Here is an 11,150-nt window from a genome sequence, read left to right on the forward strand (position 1 = left end):
TCTTGTTTCTTTCTTCCTCCAGCGACAATTTAAAGTTGGTAATTTCCTTTATACTGTCTGTTCAATTCTTCTGCCATCTTTCGCATATCCTCAGTCTTTTCCAATGATTCATCTGCTCGCATAATATGCCCAAGTATATTTTCTGTTTAATGCTTCTAAGAAGAATTTCATCTTATGTTCTTATTGGTTATTCCAAACAGGCTATGGGAATTTTTGAGAATTCAAAATGAATCAGTTCTCATTCCTCTTAATGGTCCAGATTTCCCATTCATTCATTGTCAACGGAAGCTGCTTTAACAATTCTATATTTAGTGATGGCCGTACCGATTAGCTGTATATTTTATTCTTTTTGTCAAGCTTGAGAACCCCCCCTCCCCCGAAGCTACCCCTTTTAATGCCAGTCTTCAACCGTTCAACCGCCACTAATTTATCTCCTTCTTCCGAAATGTGACGACTGATCAAATATTCGTAAAACAGAAGTGAATTAAGCTTGGTTTTTTTCTTTCTTTCTTTCCTACCCTGTTAACAGAATCAACCGCTCCGGATCTTCCTTGGTTTTTGCAATGCATCATCTGCATATTTCAATTTTTTTTTTTTTTTTCAAAATTTCTAATCTTAATTCCTACTGGATCTTGATCCGATCCATCCATTCTCATAACCTATTTACGATAACAGTTAAAAATAGGGGCAACAATATACATTATTTTCTGTGCTCTTGCACTGTTTCTTTTCGACCAAAAAATATTTATAAGCTCTGTATTATTTAAAAACTAGTATTTTTTAGCCTGGCTCCCACTGACACCTCAATAAAGGTCAAAACCGGTCTGGGTAGTGGCCCCTTGCCGTTAATACATAGCATCATACATCTCCTCCAGGAGATGTGCTTTGCATTAAGGGTAAATATTAAGAATAGTGATCAGAGCTTATTCTACCTTTACCACGAGTTGCCTTGACTTGCACTACCTGCAGGGTCAGCTAGACTTCCAACACTTGCAGGCGCAAACTTGACTGATTTGTCTGTTTGCTTACTTGGGAAATGGAGTAAAAAACCAGGTTTATATTTAAAATAGCTTGGTATCTTTAACATATATTATACCCAAGGTAAAAAAACTCTCTACATATATATATTATATATATTTTCAAAATTCATTTTTACTCGGTTGGAATATTATAAAAAAAAGGTTTAATGACTATTACCGAGAGAAAAGATGACAAGATATATTTAAAAAGATACTACTAGTTTACTAGTTTCGTTACATGAACATCCTCAGGTATCATAATCAAAGAAGTATATAAAAAATTACAGAGACTTAAAATTGTACTAACAGAACAAGTATAAAAAACAGTAGCGTGTTTGAAAAAAATGCAAGTATGAGTTCCAAACAAACGAATGCTACGCGCTGTCGCGAGTGCGCCAGTACTGAACAGAAGCAACGTGTGCGTCAGAGAGATTGTAACTCAGGCTGTTGTTGATATGAGAGGAATCTAGAGAAATTTCCCTAGATTCAACAATCTTTCTTTCGAGTTCATCGTAGCACACATGGATGTTAGCAGTTTGAGTCCAGTTTACAATGTGCTGGCGGCCTTCGTCTGAGTTAGCTGAAAAGAGAACGTGGCTAGAGAGAGCGCTAGCTCTAGTCCTGTTATAGGAGATATCTCTACGGTGTTCATCCAAACGTAGGATGGATTTAGCAGTCTGTCCATAGTATGGCTTTCCGCAATCACACAAAATCTTGTATACTCTGGAAACTGAGTAGGAAGATGTTTCTGTTTATGTTTGCAAAGTAATGAACGAAGTTTTGGAAGCGTAGTGAAGCACGTTTTGAAGTTGAATTTCTTGAGAATCTTTGCCAATTCAACTTCAAAACGTGCTTCACTACGCTTCCAAAACTTCGTTCATTACTTTGCAAACATAAACAGAAACATCTTCCTACTCAGTTTCCAGAGTATACATGATTTTGTGTGATTGTGGAAAGCCATACTATGGACAGACTGCTAAATCCATCCTTCTACGTTTGGATGAACACCGTAGAGATATCTCCTATAACAGGACTAGAGCTAGCGCTCTCTCTAGCCACGTTCTCTTTTCAGCTAATTCAGACGAAGGCCGCCAGCACATTGTAAACTGGACTCAAACTGCTAACATCCATGTGTGCTACGATGAACTCGAAAGAAAAATTGTTGAATCTAGGGAAATTTCTCTAGATTCCTCTCATATCAACAACAGCCTGAGTTACAATCTCTCTGACGCACACGTTGCTTCTGTTCAGTACTGGCGCACTCGCGACAGCGCGTAGCATTCGTTTGTTTGGAACTCATACTTGCATTTTTTTCATACACGCTACTGTTTTTTATACTTGTTCTGTTAGTACAATTTTAAGTCTGTAATTTTTTATATACTTCTTTGATTATGATACCTGAGGATGTTCATGTAACGAAACTAGTAGTATCTTTTTAAATATATCTTGTCATCTTTTCTCTCGGTAATAGTCATTAAACCTTTTTATTTTATATTATATATATATATATATATATATATTATATATTGGGATGAATACTGATATTTTACAATCACGTATTTTTATCCATATGTGTTGACAAATTTCTTTTAATATTCTTAATATCTCATTCCAAGTTGCCTTCAATAATTCCATTCATACTCTCCAGATGTCCCTTTTGCCAAGTCGGGTGCCAGTCTTTCTTTCTTTCTTTCTTTTTTTTTTTTTTTTTTTTTTTTTTTTTTTTTTTAACTCAGCATACGTACATTTCGAAAGGAAGTTTCTCCTTGCAAACGTTCGTGTGTTCGAGTATAAGAAACGTCTTTCTTATACAACTCATTTTACATATTCACTCCATCTATCTTTATTTCACTTCGTCCTCCATTAATTTTTTTAATACCTTTTTTATTACTGTCAATTTAGAAGGCCTAACTTCCCTGTGATTTCACCGGATTCGTAATACTTTCATTATTGAAATGCTTCATTTTTATTCGAAAAGTTTGCATTCAGCTGTCTAAGCTTTTCGTGAAATTTCAGATTTCATTTCTTTTACTGTTTTAAGAGCCTTTTCTGATTACAAACTTTTCCAGTGGCGGCCGGTGAAAATTTTAAGTGGGGGTGCTGCATATACAAAAAAAAAAAAAAAACTTTTTTTTTTCCTAATCAGTAACGAATTTATTAATAAATAAATTTACATATTAAAAATTGCTTTATTAAAATATTTCATCCTCGCCACGAAGAAACATTAATAAAAGTTTCGTATCAATAGCAATGACAAGTGCAAACGAATATCGGCGTTAGATCGCAGTGCATTTGTTTCGTGTAACGATAATTGAAAAAATATTATTCTTTTCATATTTTCAACAGTGATACTCGTCATAATTCAGCCTTGTATATATAATAAATAAATAATTATATGTTATTTTAACAAAATAAAATTTACAAAAAATAGTTCACCAGGCACACTCATATCTCACAGAAATAAGGCGCGTAAGCTTAATAAAAATACACTGCGGTTTGAGCAGTTACAGTTGGGAATGACGTAACGTGTAATGACAAGAGCAAACGAATATCGGCGTTAGATCGCAGTGCATTTGTTTCATAATCTAAAGCGTTAATCGAACAATTCCAATTATTAACTATTCAATCAATGTCAAAACATAAGCTGTAACCTTTAACATGTTCTACTGCATTTATATAATGTTGTAAGCATTGTTACATTGTTATTATTTATAAACAAACAAAATTTAATTTTTTCATTTTTTTCCTTGGGGGTGCTGCAGTGTCGCAGTGCTTATGTACGGGCCGCCACTGAACTTTTCCTTCTCACTGCTGTAATTAAATATTAAATTATTTTTTTCATTATATAATTCTAAATGTCTTCCTTTTATTATCCATATTTTTCAACTTTAGCTGATAATCATTGCAAATGAGGAATCAAGTGAAATTTTTTGGAAAACACTGTGACAACAGATGAAATATAAACAATTTAAATAACTAATTCTGTTAACGCCTTTTATTCCTTAACCATGCTACCGGCCAAGACGTCAAGGTTATCATGAATGTGTAGTGCATATTAAAATTGTAATACCATTGATAATTGATTGAAATATATGATGGATACGAAGCGTATGATGATGCGTATTTGATCCACAATGGCCGGTAAGGTGGTTAAAGGTGTACGCGGAACTATTTTAATTATAACAAACTTTTGGAAATCGGAATCTCGAATCTTAACCGCAACCGAGCCTATGACTATCGATGATATTAAAAGCATCAGAGAATACGGCAGATGACTTACACCATCTCGTGATCCTAGACCATAACACTGCTATGGTTCAAAACAATTCAAGTATATTTTAGTTTCTGACGGATAATCATAAATTTCCGCAAATAATTATAACTATTGGGTACTTTATACATGAATAAATATTTGTTACTTATTGATAGGGTGTAATTGATGAGATATTGTTTAAATAATCGATATTTATTAAATTTAACAAATTATACATTTTAGCGTGAAATAATTTTAACAAGAATAGCCAAAAATGCTTCTGTTAATGTTAATTTTTAATAGGGCGTATGGTCTCCATTAACAGCCAAAACAGCGGTACATCTTGATTGCATGGACCGGATAAGATGATCAAACAGTTCTTGTGGAATATTTCCCCACTCTTCTGTGAGAACAATTTCGAGTTTTTGAAGCGATCGTTTCGACAAGTCTTAACATGATTTTGTACGCAGTTGCGTGTTCTACACTGTTGTATATTAAGAATATTTTAAAATAAATGTGTTACAAAAAAAATGAATAGTCTAAATGGACACATAAATGTGTTACATTTGTAAATTATTTTTATAACTTTATAATTTACAAGAAAATCAAAACATCCGCTGATTGTTTTGAGCAGTGTAGTATGCATCCTATGGTAGATTTTATTAAGATGCAGGGTTACATTTTTCAGGAAGAAAAAACGTTACTAGTTGTGCAGAGATTGATTATCTCGAAATTCGGCTGATAAAATGTCTACAAAACTTCTATTCAGCGTTTTTTTGTTTTGTGTATTTCCTGGCAACCTAGCATCATGGTACAAGAAACGTTGCCACAAGACTACAAATATCTCATAAACAATTTAATGACCATTAAAATTTCAACACGTCATTAGAAGTATAAATAGTTTACATTCCATTGGGATCCAAAATTAACGCTTTCCTTTATCATTTGCTAACACAAATTTGTAACAAAATTCCCATACAATGATGAAATTCTTCAAAATAATAGTGCAATCAATACAGTGAGGGGGGGGGATGATCTTCGACAATAATACGCACTCTTCTTGAAGGATGGGGGGGGGTATACAGAGAGAAAAAGGTCCATGAAATATGGGTGTATTCTGAGTGTATGCATCACACACACACAGAAGACAACGACATCGCCCTTCGGGTGCATTCGTATGAAATGCAATTATGCCCGAATGAAGAGGCAAGTGACCTCGAGTGAAGCTTTATATACATATTTAAAATATTAATGCCAATCCATATGTACATTTTTCATATATGGCTTTGTCTTTAGTTCATTATTAAATATGGTTATCTTTACTGTTAAACTACTTATCAAACTAATTTTACAGTACATTGTCAGAACGGCATTCAAATGAGACACACCTACTTCATGTATCATTTCTGACTACCCGAGACACAGTCAGATCTGTAAACTGACCAGGTAACTAGTATTTCTATTTCTTTTTAACGTGAAGTGATTGATCACAGGAATTTTTAATTTGTTTCAGGTGGGCAGATATTATATCACATATTAGTATAAAACGTCTACTTTGAAGAAAATTATTTTTACAACAGATTAAAAAAAAAGAAAAGCATGTTGAGAAGTATGTTGATAAACGCAGTCTCGGAAAGAAATCACCAAAAGGAATTAATGTCGTTGATGTCAGTATAAGAATTTTGTTATTTATAAGTCAGTTCACTTTTTTTTTTCCTGTTAATCACCCAAGAAAAGTTATAATCGTTTAGTATAAATTAGCGCCGTTGATGGGCTCAGGATTACATAATCCGGTTTGTTATATCTGGTCCACGCACGAAATGCCTATAGCATAGTGCCGTATGTGGACAAGAGGAATAGAAGAAAGGAGGTGTCTGTTCACATTTTGCTTGAACAACTAAAGATAATATCTGGGGAAGGCAGAGTGAGGGGGGAGGACTTTTCCAAAGGACGGAAGTTAATATAATAAAAGAAGTTGGTTCGGTGAGTTTTAAGTTGGACTGTAAACCATGGTCCAGTCAACAGCATCGAATCAAAAATGGTGTCCTGAAAATAAACCATATTTCAAATTTCGTACCATGATGGGGGAGGGGAGAATAATGTAAATCAGAACAAATGTTCCAGAAATAAATTAGAATTTTATACGTGACATAACTTTAGTACATCTGAACAGGAAATTTGAAATGCAACTACTACAGCAAAATATGATTTCTGCAGCGAGACATCAAACCTCCTCCAGGGACAAAAAGCTAATCTGAAATTCATTTTTCGGGAATCGATTTAACACTTAATCTTTACCGCAAGGAAATTATTATTATTATCTGAGACCAGCAGGGAGTCAAGGACTCATCGAGGAAGACTATAAATCACCCAAACCAGCTGCCATACCTTCCCTTAAATTCATTCACACTAGATGCACTCACTACCCCTAAAGGTAAACTATTCCACTCGCTCACTGCTCTCTGGGAGAAAAACTTAACTCTTACTCCTTTCTTGACTGTGAACAAACTTAACTTCCATGGATGCCCCGTGTTCTCTCCCCACCATCCATATAACGAAAAATTTCATCAGATGATATCCTATAACACCCATTCAAAAATTTATAGCCCTCTATCATATCACCCCCTCTTTCTCATGTCAACCAGAGTCCGCAACCCACATACTCGCAATCTGTCCTCATAATCTAAATCCCATAATCCGGATATAATCTTTGTAACTCTTCTCTGCACCCTTTCTGCAGCTTCTTTATTCCCATGGAACCCGAGAGATCAAATCTGTACACAATAATCCAGGTGTATCAAACCCTTATAAAGAGGCAAAATAACTTCCTTATCCTTACATGTCAAGGTTCGCTTCAACATCACAATTATCCTCTGAGTTGTATTTGCAACTTCTGCTATGTGACCTTTGAACTTCAAAGGTCACATAGCAAATATCCACCAATACGCCAAAATCCCTTGCCTCTTCAGATTCTTGTAGCATAATCCCGCTAATATAATATAATATGCCGCTGGAACTCTGATCATGCCAAAGTGCATAACTTTACACTTACTAACATTAAACTGACAGCCATTTTTGTTGGCCAAATTTCCGGATTATTCAAATCATTTTGTAGGTGCTGAATCAGTAGCATCCCTGATTGCCTTGCCTATCTTCGCATCATCGGCAAACAATTGCACATTTTTGTTTGCCCAAATTTCCAGCTTATTCAAATCATTTTGTAAGTGCTGAATCACTAGCATCCCTGATTGCCCTGCCTATCTTCGCATCATCGGAAAACAATTGTACATCTGATGTTAGACCCTGCCTGATGTCATTAATGTATAGATTGAACAATAATGCCCAAGAACTGAACCCTGAGGTACACCACTGGTCACCTTAAATCTGGCAGATTCACACCCACTGTATACCACTTTTAGATATCTGTCTGAAAACCGTCCTCTGATCCAAGTCAAGAGTTTGTATTCCAATCCCATATTCTCCAGTTTATGCAACCGGCTTTCGTCTGATATCCTATCAAATGCCTTAGAAAAATCCAATATTATCATAGTGTATAAATTTCCTTTATCCAACTCGGTCATAACATTGTTATAAAATATGAGCAAATTGCTAAAACATGACCTTCCTTTAGTAAACCCATACTGCTCCTTGCTATCATGTTTGGCTACCCATTTCTGTATGCGAATTCTTACCAACTTCTCTAAAACCTTCACTACCAGAGATACTGATAGGTCGGTAGTTAGACACATCAATTTTTGCACTACCCTTATACAATGGAACTATCATACATTCCTTCCATTTCTGTAGTATCATTCGTGAGCTGAGACTCAAGTTATACAAACATGTGAAAGGCCTAGCCAATTCGGAAAAACATTCCTTTAGAATGTGCTGATAATCCATCTTATCCAGGTTATACAACAGCTCTTAAATCTCATTTTCATGAACCTCTAATTCTTCATCCAATGTAGCAGTAGCACTGTGCACCATGTTACACACACCTGGTTGATACATCTTAGCAAAGGAAGCACTCATTAAATGAACAAAATCATTAGCTTCCGACACTCGAGTACCATCTGCATTCAATACTTATTCTTTCTCATTCATTCTTTCTTTCTTTTGCTTGCGGCATAACGATAAAATTCTTTTGGATTGCCTTTAGCTTGCTTGCATGGCCAATTTCTTTTTATACTCCGATTTAGCTTTCCACACGTTTCTACTTTTCTGGCATGAGCTTTATATATTTAACTCCTCTCACTCTTATTCTCACGATATTCTTTCCACATCATCCTCTTCTTCTTGTGAATCTCTTGCTTAATAAGATTGCACATCTATTTCATCCCAAACCCATTTTTTCTTCGAACACTAAGGATACATTCAGATACCGCCTCATTTAAGCACTTTTTCAAAGATTCCTATGCATTACTGACATTTTTCCCATTCAGTAACCGATACCACGGGAACAAAGATAGTATTCTCCTAAGTTGATCATAATTTCCAGCTTTGTAGTTCAGCACGTAACCTGTTTTAATCGGAGCATCAATACAATTAGATGCTTCCCAAGAAAGCACAGCATGATCACTGTCACCAATTGGTGGTAAAATAGTCATATTGTTTACAGAGACCCCTTCTGACGCTATGAGAAAATCCAACACTCTCTGACCTCGAGTTCCTTCTTTCACATGCTGCTTGAGAAAGTTGTCTCTCAATAATTCAATAAATTCCTCCTCTTTCTTATCATGAGATTTCTCTTCTACCCAATCAATGTTTGGAAAATTAAAGTCACCAATAATGATCATTCGTTTGGTACCCATAAGGCTAAATTGGCGATGCATTTCTTCGTCCCCTGCAACTGAGTCACCAGGTCTGTAGAAACATACCACCATATATTTCATTCTGTTAACCTCCACTTCACAGCAGATAGACTCAAACTTACCGCTACATGGGACATAGTTACCATCATTGTTTTCTTGTATTTCTACCCTAACTGGACTTAAGTCATTTGATATCATTAGTAGTACTCCTCATTCTCTCCTATCTCTTCTGTCATCACTAAAAATAGTATACCCATTACACTCGATCCCACTTACCTTATCTGATTCTGATAGCCATCATTGCCAGGCACAATTTAGCGATACAATTCCTGAGGTAATCAGTTATTACTTTAAGATAAGTACATAATCTGACATACTTTGAAAAATTAAAGGCGGAAACTTAAACTTACTTGAAGTAAATTTATTAGCTTTAACATTTTCGCCTAAGTATTAGTCATCCTCATTACAATAAAATTTATAGCTAATAAATTTATTTCACATAAGTTTAAGTTTCTGTGTTTAATTTTTCTAAATCAGTGATCATAACAGACAGGTACCCAAGTATAAGCAAACAAACTTTGCAGACGAAGTATATAGAGGCTGTTGACTTCACATCAATTGTCTCAGTAATCAGTCATATACAAATTCATTGAAAGAAAATACATATACCGGTATATAAAATAGTTGTCAATACTTACAATTACTCTGTGGCTATCCGTTACGCAACTTGCAAACTTTAGCATGGATACACTGCGCATATTATTACAACACCCAAATTCAATATTCACATCAACAAACTACACATTGCCCTTTTCCATTTCTGGTTGAATAATGACAGAGACACCTATTAAAACTCTACAATTATTAGAAATTTTAAATATTCTCAGCGCTCTCTAGCTAACAAAAAAATTTAATAAATAAACACAATTCCAAGAGAATACTAAAATCACACGTATTCACACTCTGTATACATTCTTTTTTATTTTATTTTATTTTTCTAACAGGTGCCAGCAGCTATATAGCTGAAATCTAAAAAATATAGCAAACATTATTGTAGTAGCAATATTGTAATAGGAATATATTTAAAAAAAACAACAACCCATAAAATGTAAACAAAACAACAATAACGCCTCATATAACACAATGTCGTAGATGTCATACTCCTTTGATTATCGACTCCATGCTGCAAAGTTTTAAGTTAATAGCTGTGCTCTTCAGTTCAATTTTATCTAGGATTAAAATACAGTTACCTGCTGATCGCATTTTTTTTTTAAATATAGACAGAAGGTAAATGCGGCAGCCAAGTTTTTTCTGATATTTTTACTTCAAAGCAACTATTTTCCCTTTAAATTCTATAAATTATAGAATTATATAAGTCTATAATTTATGGAATTTAAATTAAATTAGAAAAGAAATTCATTATATTCGACAACAATTATATTTTCTTCATTCATATTTACTCTGAAGTACGCAAATATTATAAGTTTGAATGTGAAGTAACTTTACGTGCACACTTCTTTTATATCCATCATGGCTCTAACAGGCACTTAACTGTCCGCTGCCTTCCATTACGGTAAGGAAATACACGTATCCTTGGATTTTCTTACCGTAATACGAGGATAATTATATTTAAGTATTCTTGTCTGTAATGAGGGACGAAAAACCCGAGTTTCCGAGAGAGAAAAAATCTTCTGCCTCTGTATGAAACCGGCTTATTCACCTTTAGTCGAAAGAGACCAACTAAAGGTTTCTCACGTTATGGAAAGGAATCGAACCCAGGTCTTTCCGACCAAAGGGCTTCGTCTATACCGACTGAGCTACGGATATATTTTATTCAAACCAAAGCATCCATGTACATTCAAAATAAATATATATACAATTATTTACAATATATACATTTGTACATAGGATGCTTATTCTAATTGGCATTTTGATTTTCATTTCTTGATATCTTAATAATATATATATATTATCTACAATTTATTTTCCTTATTTTTAACATCATAATCTGCTCAATGTCTGCTTCTTCCTACAGCCTTTTTAGATGAGCTGAGCAGTATTTTTCTT

At 34.5% G+C, this 11,150-nt stretch overlaps 1 protein-coding gene across 1 annotated transcript in view; it reads left to right on the forward strand.

Moving 5' to 3' along the window:
- The window catches only part of LOC150107283 (transcription factor COE2-like), a 142,585-nt gene extending 132,476 nt beyond the window's left edge, over positions 1–10,109 (forward strand). The window contains exon 16 of the mRNA XM_090391773.1: positions 10,088–10,109. Coding sequence (XP_090247899.1) covers positions 10,088–10,109 — 22 coding nt within the window. The remainder of the gene's footprint in view (positions 1–10,087) is intronic.
- Positions 10,110–11,150: the final 1,041 nt, after the last annotated feature.

This window comes from Typopeltis vanoorti, chromosome 4 (assembly GCF_054136105.1).
Source record: "Typopeltis vanoorti isolate ZY-2024b chromosome 4, IOZ_Tvanoo_1.0, whole genome shotgun sequence".
Taxonomy (NCBI): Eukaryota; Metazoa; Arthropoda; class Arachnida; order Uropygi; family Thelyphonidae; genus Typopeltis; species Typopeltis vanoorti.